Genomic DNA, 26,487 nt, shown 5'->3' on the forward strand with positions numbered 1-26,487 from the left:
TGCAAACTCTTCTGCTCGACGCCAGTGAAAATCGCTTGGGTTTGAATCCGAAAAAAACAACTTGAAAAACGCTGACGATAAACGCAGAAGAAAAGCGTCCCAGTGTGTACGAGCCTTGAGCCGTTTTTTAAAAATGACGTTTTTGCGCCTCTTTTGCACGTTGGTGTGCTCGATCACATTGACGCCCTTTATTTAGTCACAAGGTGTTTAACGTTGACGGAAAACGCGAGCAAAAAAAGTCTCGGTGTGCACGGGCCTTAAGACTTTTTGAAAATGCTGCTTGACTGCAGAACAACCAACACATCTCAATAAAGAGTTCAGCTTGTAACGAGTCTCCTGGCCTGGGTTCTCATATTTCCAACAATGGCAAAGACAAAAAATGTATGTATGTTTTAAATGTTCTGCTTAATGTACATTTCACATTTGACTTCAGCTGTATATTTAATATGCAACAGATATTTTATTGCATGAGACCTCAGATATATTCATAAAAAAACAATACTTACTTGATGCCAAAATAACAATGGCACGTACACATCTCCCGTTCTGTATTTTTGGAAAGCGGCACTGGGTGTTTCAGCGAGTTCAATGAGACCTTTGTCACCATGTGCTGGAAAAATAAATCTGAGAAACAGTCTTGAGTACAGCACATTTACAAAGACAGACTCTCCTCTTTATTATCATACATATATGATGCTGGATTTTACATGTGTGTGTGTTTGTAGATACAGTACATGAACCGCTCCGTCTGAAAATATTGCACCAGATCTCATTGACTGTCATTAGCTTAATAATAAAAAAAATCCTCTGTTGATTTGTTTATTTGACAACATAAGCAGTACCGCCTACTAGGAACGAAAGAGAAGGCACAAACCAGAAAAAACAAAAACATCCCGTCGTATGGCAAACCAAGAAAAATACGCCGCGTCTTCAGTCCAATGGATCCTTTGTTTTGAAAATATTCATCTGTTTATACATGCAATATTAATGGCATCGTCCCATCCATGATCACGAGCCTCAAATCCACATTTTGGGAAAGTAAACGGTCCATATTTAATCATTATACATACATATAAAGAGATCTACGATTATAACATTCTTATTTCCCTCTCCTCCTAGCGCTTCTCAAACCAGTGAGTTCATGCACACTCAGTAAACTATGATATTGTGTGATATAAAAAATGGCGTACTGTGAGGAGGGTAAAGGAATATCATAGTTTATGGTGTGTTCGGGCTCCTCCGTCACGGAATGTTTCTTTAAAACCATCTTTTCATGGTCAATGATCTGCTGTACCTCCAGTGCTCAGTCCAGTTTGCGTGCGCCCAGTTTTAGAGGTCCCTTGGCTGCCTTGCGCTCGGCCCGTTTGGCCTCCAGCTCCTTCCGTCGCTCTTCTCGTTTCTTCTTCGCCAGTTCTGCTTTACTTAAACCTGAGAAAGCAAAGGAAAGCAAGGTTGTCTGGACAGCTGTTTCCTATTGCATTAGACCTCAAAATCAAAATAATGTATGATTAAAATGACATAACATGGGGTATATGTATATATCAGATGTCGCGTTAACCGAATATTTTCCATCATTGACAGATTTTTCTCAGCAGATGTGTGTCTAATACAAAATAATATATTTATTATATTTTTCTTTTTTCCCCCTTTTAAATACCGATTATTTGATGCGCTTTGCACAACTCTCTGTATTATGCTGCCTGACTGCCTGTCTGGGTTTTAACTAGGTCCGCGATTTGACGTCATGGGGGCGGGTACTTTCATTTTCACTGCTACACCTGCTCACCTCTGCTCGTGTTCAAACCAAAAGATCAGCGCGGTTTTTCACATGGCAGATTTTTACGTCCTTCATACATGTTGAGATCGAGTTTATTGACTTGATAAGGGAATATGTCTTGACAATCCACACAGACGTGACTTAGTAAAGCATGAAGTCATGTAGGATTTTACTTGTTGCATTCGTCTGAATGTAAATCCCCTCATCAGGCAGTGCTGCAGTAGTGTGAGAGAGTGGACCAAAGCGCGTTTGATGCAAAGGTATTAACAAAAGAAAAATACACAATTTAACACAACACTTAAATGTTTGTATTTGTTGTTTTTGCACCAGCTCAGCGATGCATGCCCACAACTTCATGCATTGGGTTAAATTAGGCTGTCCAGTCTGTGTTCAGTCCGTCACTACCATGATTGAAACCCAGACAGGCTGTGAAGCAGGTCACACACCAGAGGCACCGCGACACGCCGCGAACATGACAGTTTAAAGTATCACACAACAGACGCGCACATTCACATGATATTTAACATGAAACTAATCAGATGGCGCTTTATGGCACGGCTGAAATATGAACTGCGTTCTGAGTCGTCTGCAAGTCGGCGGCGCCGGTGTGTGTACCCTGATAGAAACCTATGTTCAGAATTCTAAAATGCATGCCGCGGCGCTTCGCCGAGCAGCGCTTCTGGTGTGCGACCTGCTTCATACAGAGAGTGAACCAAGACGCATTGGTGCATTTATAATGAATCTAATATTTTTATATAAGAAAAATTGCGACATCTCGGTTTAATATAAAATTAAATCGTCTTAAAACGTAAATTCGAATTAATCGAAAAAAACATCACCCAGCCTTAATGTAAATACAAACTTTTATTGAACACTTGTAATTTGTGATATAAAATATGTTGAAAACACATTTATAGTGCAAAGCAAATAAAATATTACTATAAAATATTACAAACTATGGATAAATAATACATTTAAAAATCCCACTAACGTACGCTATAAATGTTGTGTTTTTCCATTTCAGTATGTCTCTGCATTGTGATCTTTTCTTATTTAAATGTATAATGATGTAAGAAAGTGAAATGACGTCTCTGACCTTGCTCTCCATCCAGTGACTCCCAGTTGTCTTCTGTTCCCCAGTCTCCTGCACTGTCTGCGTCCCAGCCGTCAGACTTCTGTGGACAAAAACGCACACACACGCACGCACGCACACACACACACACAAATTTCAGATACATTTCTACAAATGAACAACAATGCCTAAAAATACAAAACCTATGAGACCTATTATCACATCCTAAAGATGGTTTTGTTGATGGTGATATTGTTAAGATGAAATCTAATAACTAGCAGTGACTTTTTCACATGACATCAGTGTTTTCGGGGAGTAACAGCGACTCTGAAAATGACCCACATCAACTTCGTTTTTTTCAACAGTGACAGTTCACCAGAAGTGTTTGGGCTGGCTGACTGAAAATGAAAGTCCATGTTCATATACCCCATTAGCATAGGCTTACCGTAGCACTTCGCTGAGACACACTGGACAGCAGATCAGATGTTGTGGACTTTCCTTCCATTCCGTCCCAGTTGTAATCGCTGGCCAGTCGAACCCCATCCTGTGCAGAGCTGGCACTCTTTGTAGCGGCTGATGATTTAATTCGAGGTGTTGGTGCGAAACTCTCGGCCAGAGTCCCGTCTTCATCCCAGTCGTTTCCCCAGCCCTCATCAGCAGGTGAACTTTGACCCTGACCATCTGCATCTTTCTCATTGGACCAGCTGTCGTCTGCATCCCAGCCAGAGCTCCAGTCAGAACTCTGCTTCTTCACCGCCTCTGAGGACTTTCGGCCTACCTGTAGGAAGATCAGATGAGGATATCAGCTCTATTACTGCGCCCATTCGTGCTCTTAGGGATATTACATTTCATGTGGTGTATGATAAAGTGATGTGTGAATGTAAAAGGTTGTAAAAGTGCATGATAAAGTGAAATGAGTTACTAGCTATGTTTCTATCCAAGAATGCAAACTTTATGCGCAAACTGACATATCGCACGACGTCTGAATAAAGCACCGTTTCAATCCAACGAGTCAAAGAAAACAAAATCGTCAATTCCAGATTGACTGACGCTGGGTTTGCTGTAGTAGGAGAAGCTGCGTGAATCTTTTCTGTATTTAATAAATTACTTACGCCTCAGAAGACGATGCTGATACGCAATGAATGCGTGGTGGTGTTTGAAGGTGTGAGACGCAGAGCACAGGCACTCTTTGACAGTTCTGGAGGTGATTAATAATATAATAACACTAAAGGCTCCTACACACTGGAACGTTTTGAGTTTGATTTATCGTCAGCGTTTTACGAGACGTTTTTCAGCGTTCAAACCCAAGCGCTTTTCACTGGCGCCAAGCAGAAGAGTATGCTAAATCACTCTTTTGACGTTATATGGCGCTGCACAACTATAAGCTTCTGACACCCGCTTATAACACAGAAGAAGAGGAAGAGAAGAAGTTCACATGCTTGTTGTTTAAGTTACTGGTGACTCGAACAAGCATGAATGGTTCAAGTAGCAGCTCCAGCTCTATTGATGAAGAAATTATTACTGTTCACAGCGCAATAAACAGCTCCACATTCATATCGTCTCTGGGCATCTTCGATGTGCGCTCGCATTGACAGTTTTGCGCTTGAGCGCCTCCAAGTGCTGTTTAAGGTAACTTCAGCAGCTCCGTGCACGTGAACAAAAGTGCCAACCTGATTGGTGGAGAAGGTTTTGACGCCATGCGTCAAAACGGAAAAACGAGCATGAGGCGTTTTTTTTAAAATGCCGCTTTTGCGCCTGGCGTTTTGCGCGTTGGTGTGCACGATCACATTGATGCCATTTATTTAGTCATGAGGCGTTAAACGTTGACGGAAAACGCGAGCAAAAAAACGTCTTGGTGTGCACGGGACTTAATACTGAAATGGTTAAGACGTTTTAGAATGACCAAAACAACATTTCAGATGTTTTACTATGTGCTCAGTCTGCTGGTTTATCCATTCACACACCTTTTTATCATCACATGATCTGCTTAAAAAAATAAAAATAAATCACATGACTTTTTAATGCGCATACTGGAATTTGTTCAGTTAAAGTGTTTCCATCCTAGTTTATGCACATCTTTTCTTATAGAATAAAACTTTATCCCACTGAGTTATGCGTATATGATTTTTGCGCATTTTCAAAATTGATGCGCATCTTGGCATGTCCATCAACCATTATTTTATGCGCATATCCGAAATAAGTGGATGGAGGCGTAGTTAATGTCTCCCTCTTTCTCAAAAGAAATAAATAACGAAGCAATACTGAACTGTCTAAAATGAGGCAGTAGGTTCACAAAATTTGACTGCACCAATTTCAGCAGATTGTTGAGCCTGTGATTCGATCTATTTACATTTTACTTACATAAACGTGTTTATATATTTTACCTAAATACTAATGTTGTCAAATGGTTAATCACATCCTAGACAAAAATGTGTATTTACATAACATATTTAGGTATGCTGTGTATATTTATGTGTATACGAGTAAAAACACACATACTGTACATGAAATACAAAAATACTCAAATATATTTACATATTTATATATAATACAACTATGAACAAATATTTTATACAATATATTTAAACATATAATTATATACACAGAAATAGAGAAAAAAATTTATGTGTTTGTGTGTGCGTGTGTGTATACAGTGCTCAGCATATACAAGTACACCCCTCACAAATCTCTCTTTTAAATTCATATTTTAATAGGAAGCTATGCAATATTATATTTGTGCTTATACATTAGATTAGTCAGTACTGAAACCAAATCTGAAGTAACAAAATAACTTACGATAATGGTCTAAAAACTAGTACAGCCAAATGTATATGTTATAGAAAAACAATGAATACAAATTTAAAAAAAAAAAGAAAAAAAAGTCAAGAAGCAAAATTTTTTTTAATTTAGTTGAAATTTTGTTAGTCATATTTATTTTTGCAATATTTTGCTTGAATTTACTTGTATTATTTTTCAATTTCTCAATATGTTTGGTGACTAAAATATTATTTTAATAAATTGATTTATTAAACAGATGTTTTGTTTAAATTCATCAAAATACATTGCCTATATTCACTGAGAAAAAGATTTTAAAAAAATAAATTTCAAAATGAAGTGACCTCAAGAAAAGCCTAATAAAATCATTTGTGAAGAGAGATATAAATAAACATCTTTTCTTTTACATTTATTGGTGTTATATTGCAATGCATGCAAATTTAAGAATAGATCATTTACATATTAAGAGAGAAGCTCTAATGTTGACTATGACTGTTTTGTGTTTTTATTTCAGTAATTATAGTTAAGGATAGAGAATATGGGTCTTAAATATTTACATAAGACATAGCACTAATCAAATCGGGATAATGATACCCTTGTATTAAATAAGCCATACTAATGGAAATCGCCTACATTGCTTTTCTTCTGTGTTGAAGACACTGACGACCAGTTAGACTGCCAGTCATCTGGATCTGTTTGCACTTTCTCTGGGTCCTGTGGAAAAACAGACACAGGCAATTATTCAAATTACTCTGTAAATCATGTTTAAGCTAAATAACATAATATATAACTTATTATATTCATATATAACTTTTAGTCCCACAAAAAGTCAAGTATTTAAACAAAAGACTAAAGATTTTTGGAGGTTGTTGCTAGAGCGGATACATTTGCAGCCGGAAGTTAACCATAAATATTTCTATTATTTATTAAATTTCATATTTGTTGTATTTTATTAACGTCTACCCCCACCCCAACCCTAAACCCAACTGTCACAGTAATGTAAAAACAGTTGTTGTACCGAGTATTAGTTATGTTATCTATTAAATTACCCAATAAAATGTATTTTTTAACGCCTACCCCCAACCCAACCATCACAGTACTGTAATATTATAAGTACTGTAAATATTAATTATTGTTATACAGTGTCATTAAAAAATCCTGCTTTATTAATGTGCATATCGCACTTCCGGCCGGCCGCATATCCGATCTAGACTTTACCATTTTTGGATAACTTGAATGATCAGCAGTCACCTCAAGGCTTCCCCAATCTTCCTCATCCCATCGGTCTCCATCTGTATCCCCTGTTTCCTCATTCGAGGTTTCCGATTTGATCCCACTGGAAGTTTGTGTCTTCATTTCTTCAGCTAAAAACAAAAATACTTTCTCTAGTTTGTATTGGGAATGGCTCATAAACCTAATCTACATTTACACTTAATCATTAGGCATATGCTTTAATCAGAAGCCACTCACAAATGAGCACAGAAGTAATCCAAGCAACAAAAACATGTAAATGAAATCAATTTGGTCAATCTATTAAAACAGATTTACACTTTCTAAAGACATCAGAAATTGGCAGGTCAGGGTTCCCACTCAAAGCCAAATGTAAAACTCCATGATTTCTTATTGACTGCCATGAACTAAAAAGCTCCCTGATCTATAATAAATAGAAAAACTGGCAGCTGTTGTGCTTTGCATAATATTAAAATTATGTTAGCTTGAAGATAAATTTAGAAAATTATAATAGCCACTATGAGAACAACAATGGATAATTTACATCAGATTTTGCAGTGCTCCCTCTCCCATATTTGATAGCTCGATAGTAGCTGTCTAATTTTTATCACCCAGTTTTTGAGGTGGTCCTTCTGAAGCCAAAGCTCCTAAAATGTATATCATCCTGACATCTTAGCCTTAATTAAAAGGTTTAGTCTGGTGACTGCTTCTGACTTCTGGTTGAGCATGAAATTAATAAAATAAAACTGAAAAATAGCCTGACCATCCACATGCATTGAAAAAAAAAAAGTTTTATAGAAAAATTACATTTTGATAAGTGAAAGCTCAAATTTAAAGCAACAAACAGAAATCTCTGATATGCGATGACATGGACAAAAAATACATACAAATTCTCTGACTTCCAATGTCTGGAATAGAACTTCAAAAATTCAATAAATTCCATGACTTGCTGGAAGTCAGGTAAAGTAAGATATGACTTATTGGCCCTAACACTGCCTTGTTACTCACCTTTGTCTGCAGTGTTTGTGTTAACTGATCCGGCAGCAGGTTGTGGGCTGGACGTGTTTTCAGCAGATGGTGCCTCCGAACCAGCCGGAGCGTTTCGGATGAGTTTAGAGGTAAGAGATGAAACACCCGTTACCGCCCATCCTGCCCATGTAGCAGCCGACCCTCCTGTCTGTCCAGCCGCCGTAACATCCTTCTCTGCATTTAAACCATATATAATTATATTGTAATGATCAATAATTATATAATGATCAACATTTTGGATACCCTAAGTGGTTCATTTTTGAGTGTAACACACTTTTACAAAAGTCATACCTATTTCCGTTAGTTTTGAAGGGTCTTCTGAAACTGTTTCTAGTTTACTGAGGAAGCTTTTAATGGCTTTGAATGCCTGCAGGACCAGAAATACAATAGAAATTGTCTGTTTCACATACTCAAACTACACAATATACAGCACACTTTCCAGAATACAAGCACCTTTTTTAGCATACTATCATCTTAAAAACATTGCAAGAATTAGATGCTTTGTTTTCATTGAGGACTTAGAGAAACTTGTTCATGCTTTTATCAGCACCAGGGTGGATTACTGTAATGAACTCCTCACTGGCCTTCTCAAAAAGACAGTCAGACAGTTGCAGCTCATCCAGAACGCTGCGGTCAGGATTCTGACCAGAACCAGAAAATCAGAGCACATCTTTCCTGTCCTCAGGTCTTTACACTGGATCCCAGTTACATCCAGAATAGATTTTAAAATATTATTACTTGTCTAAAAATTACTAAATGACCTAGAACCTCAATACATTACAGATATGCTCACTGAACACAAACCTAACAGATCTCTCAGATCATGAAGATCACATAAATGAGAAATTCCAAGAGTTCAGTCAAAGCAGGGTGAATCCGCCTTTAGCTATTACACACCCCGCTGGTGGAATCAGCTACTAAAATTGATCAGATGTGCTCCAACATTAGGTAGATTCAAATTAAGACTGAAAACACATCTGTTTAGCTGTGCCTTTACTAAATGAGCACTGTGTTACACCCGACAGATCGCACTATTATGTCTTTCTTTTTTTTTTCATTCCTTTAAAACCTGTTTTAACACATTTTAATCTGTTTTTAATCATTTTTATTATTGTTTTTGATTTCTCATACTTGTCTCTTTTATTCCTGTTTATAAAAAGCACTTTGAATAACCATTTGAATTGTGCACAAAATGTGCTATATAAACAAATAATAATAATTTACAACATAATAAACATTCATTTCACTTCCCATAACTATGACAATTTCTGTAAGTTTCACAGTATTCAGAGGAGAAAAAACAATAAACCACTATGAAAAATTACAGCGGAATCATAATAAAAATAAATAAAATATAAAATATATAAAATATATATTTTAATCATAAAAAAATAAAATAAAATATATTTTAAATGCCAAGTTCAAGCAATTTTAAGGTGAAACGGAAACTATCTGCTTATATTAAATGTGCTTTAAAAACTTAAGCATCACTCAAATAGCATCAATCCAAATATTTTGCTTGCTTGATGTTAAATGCATCACGCAAATCTTTACAGAATCGAAGTTGCATGATTTTAGATGATAAAAAACATGACTTGTGTTCTGAAAAATGTGGTAAATGGATAATGGGTCTCAATTTTGCATCATGTTTTTGGTTACCTGATCTCTGACGTTTTTGTCTGGGTCCACAGTCAGTGTGCAAAGTGTGGGAAGGATACGATTGGCGCTTTCAGCTACACTGTAGTACTGATGGGTGGCTGCGAATCCCAGCACACCTGCTGCACGTGAGGCCGGAAATGGGTCTTTAGTTGCCCGCGAGAATGCTGAGATTAATACACGCTGGCGCATCTGAAAACAAATAACAGCATGGGAAAAGCCAACCACAAGATGCTCATTGTGAGAAGAGAAGTTTTATAAATACATAGTGCATTATGGACTGAGAGTAGTAATTACCCCAGCATTGAGGTAGGGGGCAATTTTGCCCAGGCAAACAGTGGTGTTGCAGCGGATGGGGCCCTGATCATCCCGGGCTTGCAGTCGTGCAAAGTGACGCATCAACTCTTGATTTAAATTGGTCTCATTCAGTTTAGGTGCCAACAGAAGCATGGACTATAAGTGCAAGAGAATTGAAAAACACATTTACATTAGAAAGTCATGGGTTCGATTCCAAAGAATGTTTATGAACTTAAACGCAAATTACTAAAGGTATATATGTTAATACACACCACTATCAGTAACAATGATTAAGTGTTAAAACTAGACCTGTCAGAACATCTATATTTTGCTGTAAGATATAATTGCACCAAAATATATTGCGGTAAATTATATTATTGTCATTTTAAGACCATTTTATGCAATTATATAATGCCAGAATGACAATATAATATAATCACAATGCAAGTACACTCTTCCAAAAAACAAATAATATTTTATTCTTAAATAATAATAAATGATAACAAAAAATTGCAAGGTAAAAAGTAGAGCTGCACAATTAATAGTTAAAAGATCGCAATCTCGATTCGACCCCCTAGACGATCTTAATCCAGCATTTCTACAATTTTGTCAATCATATTTTCAAGTTCAGGAGAGAAGAAAAGGCGGTTGCACGAGTCTTTTCATTGTTTCACACACGTTGCTCAGTGACATTGACACCTCCAAATGATGTTGAATGAGTCACATACTGTATTTATAAGGTATAATTCGCCAAAAAATGTCATTTTTGTCTTAATATAACGATGTTTTCGCGATCGGGAAATCACACATGACATGAGCTGCTGACCGTGAGCTGTTATCACAGAGAGGGCGCTGTCTACTTTAGTGAACAAAACCTGCATATGTTGCTAGTAACAGGTAATACAGTTGCAAATAATATTCAGTTTGTGGCACAGAGTGATCGTTTGGGAGCCACGCGCAAAGTATAAACAAGCACACCGAAAGTGTGCACTTCATTTAAATGATCATATCGCATTTTAGAGTTATGATTACGACAAGCGTTTGATATGTTTTTTCTTTCATAGTGAACACACAGTTGCCATTGAAAATAAATGTTTACAATGTTAGTATAAGTACTCTAGCCTATATATTGTTGAATATAATCTGATAATTGCAAATGTCTGATTTTACCAGTGAATAAAATTGTCTAATATGACAGATTGCAAGCATATATCTCAAACATAATAATTCAACATCAGAATTATTATAAGTAGAATAGAATTATTTATAGAAACCAGTAGACCTACACATATTATTATCGATGTTGTGCCATATGCCTGTTTTTACCATACCTTTATTTTACATCAACAGAATTGTGAGAAAATCGAGGTCTTTATTTTAAGCAAAAAAAAAATTGCGATTCTCATTTTAGCCAGAATCGTGCAGCTCTAGTAAAAAGAAACAGAAGCTGCGACATCTGCTACCAGATCTTTTTTGAGTTGTCAGGAACCCACATGAAAATATACTATAAAGATTTTGTGTCTTTTTAACCACACTGACACCTCCGATAGAGATGTTGCACAATCAGCTAAAATGTTGCTAGAATTGGTTTTCATGTATGGGCAATATGTATTGCATCACCAAATATGATTGAGGTCATGTCCATGTGTTGTGCGATAAGTCGATATTTTAATTATTGTGACAGGCCTAGTAAAACACCAGAATGGGGAGATTATGAAGCATTTAAATACCTTTACAGTCTGCTCTCGGATAGCAGGGTTGGTGTCTGTGAAACCGTGAACCACGTGTGGAAAAATCTGTGAGTTAACTGCTGCTTCATTCAAATACTGAATAAACTGCTCCATCTGACCAAATCAGAGACAAATAAATAAGAATACATTGAAAACTGAGAAGTGTTTGAGAGAGATTTTTGAATGATTAAATCTCAACAAATACATTATAAAAAACAGTTAAAGGAGTGAATTGGTGTATACCTGCTGCAGCAGTCGTATCCTCATGGCACGGTCAGTAGAGGAGAACATCTTTACTATGACTGGGATGATTTTCTGCTGGTACTCCTCAGCTGACAGATACTTCCCTACCTAACACACAGAAATATCAGAATTTTATTAAAGCAACCCGCTGTTGATCAACTGAGGTGTTATGAATAAAGTACAACATGAGTAAGGGGCAGGGTTGGGTATCGGTATTTATTGACCGGAAACCATTTTCAATAACTGTTATGTCCTGTGACTGTTTTATTTTTGTTTCTATATATTGCAGTTTTCTGTTTCCTGATTTCTTTTGTTTACAGATTGATGCCACCTGAGTCTAATTTGCGCAGCTAATCAACTGAGCTATAAAGACTGGCTGCAACCGACCAGAAGGCAAGGGAGAGGGGAGACGACATGTCCCACTTGAGCTGCTCCAGTCCCAGATACCTGGGGCTTCTGACTTCTAGTGGTTTCATGTTTATAATGTGAACTAAGTTGCTGGTATGAGTAAGGTGTGGAGTGTCTTTTGTTATTTTAAAACCTTTTTCTCCTGTTTTGGTGGGTAGGCAGGGAGAAAGGGAAGTAATATGTATTTTCTTTCTTTTGGGAATGTTTAATTTGTTAGGTAAGTTAGTTTGTCTTAAATTAGTTATTGGTTGTTTTGTTTGTTATTTTGGACCCTTATATCCTGAGGTATTATTTTTGTTTTGTATTGTTTCTTTAAAATAGATACATTATTCTATTTGATCACACAATAAAACAATGGTTGCCTGATGGTGATCAGAATATTATGAAGGTGTTGACTGTTGATTCTGGGTCTGGAAGCGGTCCTCTCCCCTCTTCTTTCATTTGTTCGTTCCTAGGTGTGTTTTGCCTCTAGATTTAAGTGGGAGCGTAACATAACGATTTTAAAAAAGTTGGAAAAAATTCCAATAAGCTTAGGAGGTAAGCTTGTAATTTCCAATGGAGGCACACGACTTGCACGATGGTGTGCAAACAGTGCACGTGACGCTCGCGCATTTTCCAGGTACACCTAGTAAAAAAACATCTACATTTTTCCAAATTGCACGAGCGCACCACGATTCATGCAAGTAGAACTAACCAATCTGTCCCACACTTTGTATGGAATATACACATTTTAGTAATAACGGCAGACTAATTACCTCAGACAAACACAGCGCACCCTAAAACTGCAGTGCTCTGTACTTTTCTCCTGAAACTTGCATCAGAGCGGCAGCTATGATTTCTCCATTTGTCAACCCCCGAGAAAACAGTTGATGGTCGCCTAATTATGAGAGACGCCATAGAAAATGGTAAAGGAAACAACGCGCTCTCGCTTTACACTTCAGGTCAGAATAACAACACTTGTGAATATAAGTGCCATATAGCAGCAGTGAGGAGATGTATGCTGCGTTCACATCAGCCTTTATAAAGCACATAAACACAGTTATTCTCTCAATAAAATACTTGTTAGCCATTTAGCAACAAAGCTACAGTCCCCGGGCAGACAGAAGCCTGGCCCATGAATTGAATGGGCCATGTCTGTTCTAAAGTGACTTTGAAACACGAATGAAGTAGATTTTGACGTGCGAATGAAGCGAGTAAACTCAAATGTTTATGTGTCTATTTACACGCGGATAGCGTCATTTATCCGCGCGTTCCATGTTTGGTGTGAACACAGAGTTAGAATATCGCCAGAGTGGCTTTTTGGTTTCTTTTCTTGTGCATCCTAGCCACTAGCTTCCCGTCTGAAAGATTTTTAGCATTGGGGGAAATGTAGTCATCCAACTTCACAATTTGTGTTGCAGTATTTGAGCAATGATGGCTGGTTCCTTTAGTTAAAATTTTTGAGAGATTTGATTTGATTATCATAATTTGTTTTGTTTACAGAGTTTAAGGTTTACTGTATCATTATTATTCACACATTACAAATCTTGATCTACGTTTACCATTGCACACACCTTTTAACATTTTATTTAACAAGTTTAAGAGTCTCTTTAACACTTGTGTTTATTTTATAATAAAGAGATGAGATAATCTGTTTTTGACTATAAAAACTATTTGCCTTAGTAATGTTGGTAAATTTCATTGTGATGGGTTGCAGCTGGAAGGGCATCCGCTGCGTAAAACATATGCTGGATAAGTTGGCGGTTCATTCCGCTGTGGCCACCCCAGATTAATAAAGGGACTAAACCGAAAAGAAAATGAATGAATGTTGGTAAATTAAAATAAAGTGGTTAAATAACAAAAAATCCTAATATTTCTAAATGTATTTGTTAAACAATATTCAATAATTCTCAATATCGAATGACATGAAACAATATCATGATTTTTTTTTTTTTTTGCAAGATCGCCCAGCTCTAGGTTAAGGCCAATTCGAGTACATGCAGTCGGACATAGCACATTCGCGCAACCTTTGCTATACAATAACACAGACCACGATGCAAACCTCTCAAAAATTTTAACTACAGGTCGCAAAGACTGAGAATACAAAATCTATGATTGGTCAACTTGGTATTGGTGACAAGTGTGAGCAGGGCCAAAGCAGCAACACTTTTTTGTTTATTTTTTTATGATAAAAGTTATTGAATGTTTGGTGGTTCCCACCTCTTTCTTCATTGAAAGAGTGTAAATTTGATCTTCTGCAACAGTAGCATTGCGCACATTTGCATTGCAAATTCCAAATTCCGTCAAATAAAGTCAACACACAGAAACTCCACTGCCTACTAGCCCTAGGGAAGTGTTATTGCCAGAGCAGCACACACAGAATGCAGAAGTATAAATGCTCACAATCGCTAAGTGCAAGGTATGTGCTGTGGGGTAAAGAGATCACAAGACACTGAAGTAAAAATTAGCCTTAAGTGTTAATGCAAAGCAATACAAAAAAAGTGCATCACCTTAAACAGTGGTGTGAGGACGACAGCACCAGCATTGCCAAACTCAAAAGCTGTAAGCAGCTGAGGAAGCACTTTATGTTTGCAGAAGTCCTCGGGAAACGAGTCGAGATTCTCACTCAGGTCCTGGAAAAACTGCTGCTTCTCTGCAGGCTCTTTAATCTACAACACACAAACAAACAAGTGACTCATATAGCCAAATATAAAATAACTTAGAAATACCAGCTTTGACACTTTTAAAGTATTATGATAATACCTCAATTATTCCGTTCTCAGTTTTTTTCAATTTTTTAAACTGAATTAACAACTAGTTTTGCCAGATGTAGCTGAGTGATTTCATTTAAAACTCGCTAAAAACCAAAAACAACCACCCAAAAATCTGGAGACTATTATAACCTGTTTTTAAGTTGAGGAGTGGGGAAGAACGGGGGTATGGCATCACTTTGGGAGATCATAACAGGTTTATAAGTGAAGCCCAGGGCTGGCGGGCACGGCGTTGCAAAACCGCCCAAATTTTCACTACCCACCTAAGTAATTTTTTACAATCAAATTCAAAACCACCCAACTGGGCGGGAAACTGCTCAATCTAGCAACACTGTTAACAATTTTATGAATCAGCAGGGATGCAATAGATTAATCAATTGTTAATGTAGGGATCCAAAAACAAACAAAAAGTGATTAGGAGTAACTTAAATAATGTGTCAATGCATTTAGGGTGAGGAATTCGTCAGGATAAAGGGCAAAAGTCAATCCAAGGTACTCAAAAAATGTGGAAAAAATATTAAAAAGATGAAAGCAAGTGTTTGACGAAATGTGTTGCCGCAGTTTTAATAAATAGCCATGTCAATAATGTCTTTTTAATATTTTCTCCACATTTTTCGAATGCCTTGGACTGACTTTTGCTCGTTAATGTAGAGATGTTCATTATGCTACAAAATACATATAAATTTCAAATAATTGCTGTGCTTTTGATCTTTCTTTTTATCAAAGAATCTATTAAAAAGTATTGTTTCTCTAAATTTAAGCAAAAAATAAATTTTGCTTTAGTAATAACAAAGAGAAATCTTTATTGAGCACCAAATCAGTACATCTAAAAGGTTAAGCACTGTGAATACTGAAGTAATGATACTAAAAATGCAGCTTTGAAAAAAATCTTACCAATACCCAAACCTCTGAACTGTAGCATAACACAACACAACAAAGAGTCAGCGTAAAATCAATCCACAAATACCTGTATCTCTTCCAGAAACAGGCAGCTCTCCACAAAGCTGTTGTTCATGAATCCACCAGGAGATCTGCAGTTCAGTAAGAAGCGGGCAGGGTTGGGACGAATCTTTGGGTTTGCTCCCACTAACTCACAGTAATGCGGCACCAACTGCTTTGGAATCTGTAAGCCAGAAATAAACAAGTGTGTTAAAAGACTCTCACGATAAACAGACTTTATTGTGCATGTCATAAAAGAAACTAAGAAAGAAAGCTTTCATTGTACATCTAATTAATGCCAAGAAAAATGGTCGGTTACCTTGCCTAGAGATCGTAACGAGGAGGCACGTGGTAAAGATCCATTAAATACTTCCCAAATGAGACAACCGAGACGCCACACATCTCCTGTCCTGAGATCATACACAACAATGAGCTCAAACTGATTAAATATGCATTTCCCTGAACATTCTCAGTTTTATGTGAAGGTCAATAAAAATTCTACAGTGAATGGTTGAGCTGGAATTTACAAAGATTACATGTAAGGATACACCGATATGGATTTTTTAGCCGATATCGATAACCGGTAACTCTTCAAACTTGGAGGCAAACAGCCGATATGTATGGGCCGATAATTAAAAACATTTCAAAATGTTCTATTTTTATACAGCAAACTTCATAAAAGATTGAACTGCTCCTATGAACTGAATAGTGTATGCTCAAAGCAGAAAAGCTAAAATTTCTAAATTGCAAGGTGATTACATAGACCTATATTCACGATTTGACATACATCAGAATGCAAAAAATAATTATTTCCTTTTCTTCAATGCAAATTAACATGCAACTTAACTGTTGCATAAAAATAATAGGTTAAATAACAAAATGGGATTTAGTTAACAAGTAAATATATTTTAAATAAAATGAAAATGAAAGAGCTAAGGACTGAAACCAGCTCAAATGTTCTTGAAAAAAACATGTTACAGTGATGTACATGTGTACAAATATGTGGTGTCGGAAAAAGGAGGAAAAGTTTATGATAAACCGCTCAACTGTCCCTCAACTGTGGGCGCAGACAAACACAGTGCATAATATAAAGAGAATCTGTGGCGAGTTGAGAACCCCTCTCCCCCCTGTGAAGGCTGTCAGATCAATCAATATGAAAATTCAGGTCAAACTGAATATAATATTACATCAACAACACATGGCAAGCAACGTGTTGATAATAACAAATAATCATATTAGATTACAAACAACCCAACTAGTTGTTAAGCACGTGTACACATGTAATATTTTTCCTGAGCCGATTTTAAAGCAAAATACACAATGGCACTTAATCATACATATGTTAAGGAACATGGTTACTTACTGAGTTATTAACGCACAGCAATACCACATGAAGAAAGGAAGGACTTTGAAGGAATAAACAATGTGATGAGAGATCCATTATTGTGCCCTGGAGAAGTCTGAACAAGTTCCGGCCACGCATGTGCGAGGCAGGCAGTTCTGTACAATTACGTAATTCATCACCTTAAAGATATCAGCCTAATTTAGACATCGGATCGATAATGTTGATATTAAAAATAGCATTTTTCGACCAATAACGATATGGATGCCGGTATATCGTTCATCTCTAATTATATGTATTAATTGCTTTTTACTGTCAATGTGCAAAAAGCTTAAGAGTAATAAAAAAACGACTTTCTTGGCTTTATATAAAAGCATGTAGTCTAAGGCTGTATGATATTGTGTAAAAATATTATTCCAATAAGTCAGTGCTTAATTTGTAAATTGTGAGGTCCCGGAACAGATCAGGGTAACGGATCCAGCATGTTATCAGAGGAGAGAGAGGTGTCACAGACGGAAGTGAAGATTGGGGGGGATTGGGGGTGTAGCGGACAGGGTCTCGGTCGAAAGTGAAGAGGGTTGGGGAGTTGTAGAAGAAAGTGACGAGCAGGGCAGTGCAGGGGTGTGATATATATATATATATATATATATATATATATATATATATATATATATATATATATATATATATATATAATTTTTTTTTTTTTTTTTTTTTTTTTTAAGAGGTCCAACTAACAGGTTTCTAAATTCATAACCCCAAGAACAAAGTTACCATTTTTCTCCACCACTGTTGGGGCTCTCTGGAGGGTCATATCTCTCCAGGTCAGGGTTGATGACTTTAGGTGGTGGTAATGTTATGGAGTCTCCCTGCTCCGAGGTCACATGATCCAGCCCTCCAAGCTTCCATTCCCCAGCACGGTCCACAAAGACAGCCCACATACCCAAGTTGTTATGGTTGAGATGGCAGTCGTTCACCAAGAAGCTTAGCGCTTTCTGATAGAAAAATGCATTTTCTAATAATTAATGACGGACAAATTAATAATTTCAGACTTCATGGTTACTTCACAACTTACCACAATCTGATGAAGGCCCCATGACACCTCTAAATCACTCGCACCACCCTTCTCCGCCTGGAGCTTCAGGTGTGCAGCCAGCGGGGTCACCGGCTCTGTGACGATGTACAAGCTTTTCTCAGTCTGATGTCAAACAGGAAAACACAGTTGAATTAATTAAAAATGCATCGTTGATAATTATCATTTAATTTTGTGTAAAACCTCCTGCTAACATAAGCCATGTACACACTTTAAGAACAGGTCATGTCACTCATGAACATATAAAGCAGGGGTCACCAATCTCGGTCCTGTAGGGCTGGTGTCCCTGCAGGGTTTAGCTCCAACTTGCCTTTACACACCTGCCTGGATTTAAGTATACCTAGTAAGACCTTGATTAGCTTGTTCAGGTGTGTTTGATTAGGGTTGGAGCTAAAATCTACAGGACACCGGCCCTCCAGGAACAAGTTTGGTGGCCAATGACACTTCAGTTTAAAAAAAAGGCTAACTATATAACAGCCCTCGAGTTTAATCAGTGAATGTTACAATTTTTTTATCCATTCAGCTATTCCCGGTTCTGGCTGCAGCCCTTTTAGCTTAGCTCAGCATAGATCATCAAATCAGATTTGACCACTAACATCTTCATCAAAAATGACTCAAAGAGTTTCAATAGTTTTCCTAATTAAAGTTTGACTCTTCTGTAGTTACGTTGTGTACTACTTACACAGATGGAAAATGACTTGCTTCTTTCTAGTAGGAACTATACTTTCATTCAGCCTTAATGATCAAATAACTTTGCTCCCTACTGAAGTCATTGTATGACAGCAAATACAGGCCACTGGCATAAACATGTCCTTTTGGTTTTTTGCTTGTGCTCAGAAAGACTTCCAGTTTATGGAGTTACTAAAGGTGCAAATACCAATCACAATATATACCACAAAATCTATAAAAAATATTTACATAACATCATTAAGGTTACACGGTGGCTCAGTGGTTGTCGCCTCACAGCAAGAAGGTCGCTGGTTTGAGTTCCAGCTGGGTAAGTTAGCATTTCTGTGTGGAGTTTGCATGTTCTCTCCATGTTGGTGTGGGTTTCCTCCAGGTGCTTCGGTTTCCCCAACAGTCCAAACACATGCGCTATAGGTGAATTGGGTAAGCTAAATTGCCCATAGTGTATTTGTGTGAATGAGCGTGTATGGATGCTTCCCAGTACTAGGTTGCAGTTGGAAGGGCATCCGCTGTGTAAAACATATAATGGATAAGTTGGGGGTTCATTTGGCTGTGGCAAAATGAATAAAGGGAAGTCAAAGGAAAATGAATGAATGTTATTAAAAACTAGATGTCATTCATTCATTCATTTTCTTGTCGGCTAAGTGCCTTTATTAATCCAGGGTCGCCACAGCAGAATGAACCGCCAACTTATTCACCATGTTTTTATGCAGCGGATGCCCTTCCAGCCGCAACCCATCTCTGGGAAACATCCACACCCACACTCATACACTATGGACAATTTAGCCTACCCAATTCACCTGTACCGCATGTCTTTGGACTGTGGGGGAAACCGGAGCACCCAGAGGAAACCCACACGAAGGCAGGGAGAACATGCAAACTCCACACAGAAACACCAACTGAGCCGAGGTTCGAATCAGCGACCTTCTTGCTGTGAGGCGACAGCACTACCTATTGTGCCACTGCCTCGCCAAAAACTAGATGTCACCACCATAGATTTTTAGGAGTCAGTTCAGTTACTGTGTGTGTGTGTACAGGATTATGCACTATAATGGCCCTAAAATGACCAATATTTATTCTTTTTCTATTCTTGGATTGCAGAATATTTCAGAATAGCCATTTATTATTGACAAGGACCTGAATAATCAGGAGTGAGACATTGTTTCAAGAGAACAATCTCCATATGATTCACCATTACACCGATAAACAGGTGAATTTAATCAACATTACATCCTTACCTCCAGCCCATCTACATACGACAGGATGTTGGGATGTCTGAGGGTTTTTGTGCGCTTGAAAGCTGCTTTAGCCAGCTGTGTCTGCTCTTCCGTTCCTTGAGAAACCTCATACACAAAGACTGACACGGGTTCACCGGTCGACTGGAATAAAAGGAAGGTACAGATTAGGTTGATATACAACTCATCTGAAAAGAAAAATGCAATTTAGAAAAACCTGCACAACCAGAATGTCCTGAATATGTTTACTATTCTTTAAAAACACTGATAAAGTCTGCAATGTACATCCCTTTCTACTGATCTGCCACTCTTCTGTTAATTAGATGATCTATAGTTACTGATGCATCGGTACGTTTAGTAAAATGCCATCAGATGCAGTTGCTAATATGATAGATGAAATGATGATGATCGGGTACAGTTATTAATATATGGCCTGTCAGGACACGTGTACAGTAATCACTAATAATAACACTGCCGCTTTCCTCTGCCATTAAACATAATTAAACGAGCAATACCAATGTAACAATCGATAACAAATACCAGAAAACAAAGAAACAACTGAAAACATATGACTGTCACGTAAATATTATTCAGCAGTTTGATGTGACCAGCTTTCTGTTGACGTGGCCACAGCAATGTTACGTACTCTGGTGAAAGGATGACACATCTAATTTTCTGTAATAAATAATTTCATTATCAAACTAATACGCCCCAGAAGGTAGTGATACGTGGATATTAAAACATATAACCTTTTTACAAATCGTGGGTGTTTTAAAGCTGCTCGTTTGGCTTTTATGTTCACACGCTGATGCGGGATGCTAAGCGGGATGTAGCTGCACTTTAGCCCGAGGCTTTAGCGGCCTGCTGCGACACTATTAGCTTTATTTTAGTATGTCAAGTCATTTTACCTTGCGCTTGCCCCGGCTAAGGGTCCATATGCCTGATTTTTCTTGGTTTTCGGGTAATAATTCATAGTTGAAGTCTTTAATAGGATCCCGAGCGAAAAAGGACCACATCCTTCCCCGTCAGTCCAGCCCACGGTGTTGCTGTTGGACGGACAACGAACCAATAGAGGGCGCACCGACTCCGCCGCCGACCATGCACGAAACATGGTCACGTGACCATCATTTTTCTACTGCTCCTTTTGCTGATATTATTATTATAGGTAACATAGAGAGCAGATAATCCCTCAAACGTTTTCTCAAGCTTTTATTTTAGGTTAGAATATATTTAATTGTAATAGTGTGGATGCTTCAAATATTTACTTGATGCTCTGGCCGTTCACTTTACATTTTCTTGTTTCTTAACTGTTTCATGTTCAACATTTTATCTAATAATAATAATAATAATACAGTGTAATATTTTTGTCTTTGAGATGCACACAATATCAAACTCTGACTGAGGTCTTAAACAAGGCTGCACTTTCATTTAGAAGTCATGCATTGCTGAAACACAAGCAATACCTCTGTTTTACAAACAGTTTTAATGACGTAAACGGGTATTTAACAGAATACAACATTAAAGTTAATATTTAAGAAAATTCCTACATTACAATCCAGCGCACACGCTCTTTTTGGCTTTGAATGTATTTCATCTTGTTGTACAGAAGTTTTAATCATATATATATATATATATATATAGCTTGAAGGACTGCATCCATACATCTCTGCAATGACTCAAATCACTTACACAATACAGTCATCTGGAATGGCAAAGAAAGCGTTCTTGCAGGACTCCCAGAGTTCATCAAGATTATTTGGATTCATCTTCAATTCAAATAACGTTGGGGGTGGGGGGGGGGGGGGGGGCGTTTTTGGTCTGTATGCACAATAGTATGTGCGATCATAACCTGCACTCCTAACCAGCAGTTGGCGGTAATGCGCCAAGAAGTTGTATACAAACCGCCAATAATAAAACACTTAAGACGACTGTTGATGCGCCAACGCGCTTTCTTGGTTTACTTCTAATAAAACAGAGGCATTTGTTTTGTCAACTCTCTTAATCGTATATAACCTGACCATATATTTGCTTTTCGGAATGGGACAGAAAGGTGATTTAAGTGATTTTCAACGCGGGATGATTGTTGGAGCCAGACAGGCTGGTCTGAGTGTTTCCGACACCGCTGAGCTGCTAGGACTTTCTCGCACTACAGTCTCCAGGGTTTACAGGGAATGGTCATTGAAGGACAAAACAACCACTGGCCGACAGGAATGTGGACGAAAAAGCCTCGTTGATGACCACGGTCAGAAGAGGATGAGCAGACTTATTAAGGCTGATAGAAAAGCTACCGTAACCGAGTTAACAGCTCGTTACAACGAGGAGACCAAGAGGAGCATCTCTGAACGTACAGCACGCCGTGCATTGAAGCAAATGGGCTATAGCAAGCAGAAAACCACACCGGAAAGTAAAGCACAACTGGACGACGATCTTGTCGACAAAGAACAGAAACTCGAGGCTCCGATTCCCGCGGAGGCTCCAGAATTAAACGACACACCTTCAGAATAACTTGAGATGGGTAAAGTTGGTTTTATACTCGCCTATTTTGACTTCCGCGTTCAATAAGTTTGCTAATCATTGTTGTAGTCGGTTATGAGCAGAATATACAAATTTAATTAAATTAGAAATGTTAGAAAAACACTATAAATAGACTAAAGTAATACCTTTTAAAGGGAGTTAAAAAAACAGTACAATTACAAAACATGTAAAAATTATATCGTCAACTTTGTGTAACGTTATATATTATATGCTATTTCTTAATGATTTATATATATATATATATATATATATATATATATATATATATATATATATATATATATATATATATATATATAATGCAGTGTTGAGGTTTTGGCATTACAAGTAACGTGAGTTAAGTAATAATATTGTTTCTTTTAAGTAACAATAATATTAAGTAATAATAATATTTGAACTACTTTTTAGTTGTGCGTGTATGTATATATATATATATATATATATATATGTGTGTGTGTGTATATATATATATATATATATATATATATATATGTATATATACATATATATATATATATATATATATATATGTATATATACATATATATATATATATATATATATATATATGTATATATACATACACGCACAACTAAAAAGTAGTTCAAATATATTCATATAAAAGGTATATGAAAAAGTAGTTCAAATATATATATATATATATATATATATATATATATATATATATATATATATATATATATATATATATATAGGGGAGTGTGGGGTAAAATGTAACAGTTTTAAGGTATGTGCTCAGGGTTAACCATAGCATGCTTCCAAGGTTTTCACCACAATATTGGCAGACGTCTTCCTGCCAGTTATTGAAAAAGTTCAGCATAATTTGGATGAGAAACACAGGAGAAACCATTTTTGCAGCATAAATTTATTTTTATTATACTCCGTTTTTATCTTAAAAAATCTGTGAAAGTATTACGTAAAAGCTTATATTGTTGTGATCACTGTCCTCTACTCTAAAAGATGGAACCATTTTTAAAGATGTAAAAAACAGTGTTTGCTAGCTAGTTGTGAGGAAAACATGACCCAGCAGGGTTAGTTGAACTTGGTGTTACACATAAGCCAAGCACTGTTGGACACCAATTAAACTAACAAAATAATTTTTACATGTTTTGATGCTGAAAACGTTTTATATGAAACACGTTTTTTAATATAAATTTCTTTTTATTGCTAATAATGCAAATAAATCCAAATGTGTTTATCCAATATATAAATAAACATGCTGTGCTACATAGAATAAAATGAGTAGTGAGGAAATATTCTATTTAAAGTAAACAATTTATTTAAAATCAGCCTTTTTAAGCATGCGTTAAAATAACCCTCTGTCTGGTACAACTTGCCCCACAGGTGGGATAAATAGTAACATTTTTACTCATGGCACTTTTGGCAATACTGCACAAAAACCATAGGTCTGGCGATTATACAACTAGTGCTTATTTGTATGAAAGGCTTGCGTGTTGTTGGTAAAAAAAAATATATATATGGTTTGTCTAACCCTATTACCTTTTTCATTATTTGGCCAAAACCAAAAAATGTTACACAGTTAAAGAATGAGCTCCCACGGGAACAGACAGGAACCAAGATGGCAGAGCCTTACATTTCTGTGATGGAAGTATTCTCATTATTCTGAATACTTTGAAGAAAGGGGATTGTTTTAATGGACAGTGATTTTACCCAACTAATAATACAAAAGTAGCAAACACATTGCTTTGCTTGTGTACTGGTAGATGTACTACCCTTTTGTCATGTTAGGGATGAAAACATCCACTGAATTAAACTGCTGTAAAAATGCATCAGATACATATTTTACCTCTTCCCAGCAGGGAAAACCACCAACAATTAAATATGCATGGTTATATGGTGTCATAGTTTTGCAATCCAAAAAATGTGGTTGTAATGGAAGTCAATGGGGCAAGAACAGCCACCAACAGTAAATTATAAAAAAAAAGGAAAATCAATCAGTAAAAATGCATCAAAGCCAATGTTGTTTCACATGTCCAAGACAGTTACTTTTATATTAAAAAATTTATTTTCAGTGTTTTGTTTTTCACTAAATCAGTGACAGATTTTATGAATTTAGCAATTAAAGAGTTAAAATCCTGTAATTTTCTAAGCAATTGAGTAGTTTTGATCAGAGGTTGATTAACAGATTTATGCAAAAACATGTGAAAAAAAGTATCTGATGCATTTTTAAAGCAGCTTAATTGAGAATCCTGTGGATGTTTTTATCCCAAACATAACAAAAGCATAGTAAATTTACCTAGAGTGTATCAAGATCTTTAAAAATTTCAAAAGCATTTTCTCAAAATAAGATTTGCCACCAAACATCATTCTGCTAGCTGAAACAGAAAAAAAATGATGGCCAAATTAAGAATTAAAATCACCCCACAGTAGATAAAAACATCCCCAACAGTGCATAAGGGTTACACTTTCATTAATCTATTATACGGCTTGTATAGTGTCAGGAAGTTCTCAGAAGGTAACATTATTTTAAATGTATTTATTAGTTTTTTTTTAAAGGTAAAAGAAGGTGTAGGTTATGCAGTGCACCATTAAATGCAGAGCCCCCCTACAAGTTCTGAAAGAGATAAAGCTTCAGGTAAGTATGAAAAAGTAACTAAAAAGTTATGTAATGCATTGCTTTCCATTTGCAACTAGTTTCTTTTGAGTTACTTTTTCATACCTGCCTGAGGTATATGCATTATTTTTCAAAGTAATGCATTTACAATATTTAGGTAGTCCCCAAAAATTAAATACTTGCTTTACTTTCCATAAAGTAACTAAGTAATGCAACTAGTAACTTTTTTGGGGGAGTAACTCAATATTGTAATGCATTACTTTCAAAAGTAACTATCCCCAATCATTGTATACATTTTACACAGACACATGCATGAATACATAGGTACATATAATTGTGATAAATTTGTGCATAATTAAAAGTTATATTTATATATAATTATCATTATTAAAAATGAAGTATTACATGTTTTTTTTTTTTAAGTATACATTCATATATAATATAATATAAATAATTATGTTGTTGTTGTTTTTGCCACATTACTTAGAGTATATTTACGAGCAACAGATGGTGAACTTCACAACTGGGTCCTTCCTTGAAAATGCTACTCTGCTGAAGTACACCTGAATAACTAAATTCTTTGAAGACAACAGAGATGAAAAGGATCCAGCATTACAAATGACAATTGTTTCATGAGTCTGACAGCTATTTGAACAGTATTTCACTTTTGGAGCAGTCAAAAACTCAAGCATGCCTTTCCTACATTTGTGTTCAAACTGTTTAAAGTGTAAATTTCACACAAGTAATTTACTTTTGCTGTATCAGGTAAATTACTAAAATTAGACAGATGCACATGAAGCAAAGGCTGCACATCTAACAGCAGCTTTTTTAGAAAAGCCTTTTAATAAAAAACAGAACAAACTCTCACACAGTATTTTTGGTTTATTTATTATTGCAAGAAAGTCATAAAATGCAGTATTGATGGCCTCCATATGGGAGAAAATTACTGTAGCCTTTGGTAACAAAGTAAAGAAATACATATGCAAGGGGTTGGACAATGAAACGGACACAAAAAAAATGGTATATTTTATCATACATTTGTTCATTCTTACAATTTATTTGTGTTCACAGTAGGGTTGGGTCGATAGACGAT

The 26,487-nt window shown here is 36.5% G+C and overlaps 2 protein-coding genes across 2 annotated transcripts; one reads left to right on the plus strand and one right to left on the minus strand.

Annotated features, from left to right (window-relative positions):
* Positions 1–651: 651 nt before the first annotated feature.
* scyl1 (SCY1-like, kinase-like 1) lies at positions 652–21,333 on the minus strand. Its single transcript, XM_087282030.1, has 18 exons — positions 21,172–21,333; positions 20,267–20,407; positions 18,324–18,446; positions 18,023–18,243; positions 16,226–16,316; positions 15,935–16,090; positions 14,707–14,865; positions 11,810–11,917; positions 11,567–11,680; positions 9,837–9,992; positions 9,543–9,731; positions 8,175–8,250; positions 7,863–8,057; positions 6,876–6,988; positions 6,258–6,338; positions 3,295–3,627; positions 2,874–2,952; positions 652–1,428 (listed from the first exon to the last, which is right to left on the minus strand). Exons 1-18 carry the CDS (start codon positions 21,277–21,279, stop codon positions 1,304–1,306), a joined length of 2,568 nt encoding a protein of 855 aa, XP_087138156.1. The 5' UTR covers positions 21,280–21,333; the 3' UTR covers positions 652–1,303.
* Positions 21,334–22,184: 851 nt separating this feature from the next.
* On the plus strand, positions 22,185–25,939 carry zgc:194285. Its single transcript, NM_001135980.1, has 2 exons — positions 22,185–22,778; positions 25,882–25,939. The coding sequence occupies exon 1, from the start codon at positions 22,301–22,303 to the stop codon at positions 22,766–22,768; it is 468 nt and encodes a 155-aa protein (NP_001129452.1). The 5' UTR covers positions 22,185–22,300; the 3' UTR covers positions 22,769–22,778; positions 25,882–25,939.
* Positions 25,940–26,487: the final 548 nt, after the last annotated feature.

Source organism: Danio rerio, chromosome 14, assembly GCF_052040795.2.
Source record: "Danio rerio strain M-AB ecotype USA chromosome 14, GRCz13ab, whole genome shotgun sequence".
Classification (NCBI taxonomy): domain Eukaryota; kingdom Metazoa; phylum Chordata; class Actinopteri; order Cypriniformes; family Danionidae; genus Danio; species Danio rerio.

Excerpts from the sequence above, each read along its gene's own strand:
- scyl1 (XM_087282030.1), bottom strand. The coding sequence starts at position 21,279 with ATGTGGTCCTTTTTCGCTCGGGATCCTATTAAAGACTTCAACTATGAA. Across the intron at positions 20,408-21,171 it reads TTAGCCGGGGCAAGCGCAAG|TCGACCGGTGAACCCGTGTC; the intron begins GTAAAATGACTT and ends CTTTTATTCCAG. Across the intron at positions 18,244-18,323 it reads GGGGCCTTCATCAGATTGTG|AAAGCGCTAAGCTTCTTGGT; the intron begins GTAAGTTGTGAA and ends TTTTTCTATCAG.
- zgc:194285 (NM_001135980.1), top strand. The coding sequence starts at position 22,301 with ATGGGACAGAAAGGTGATTTAAGTGATTTTCAACGCGGGATGATTGTT.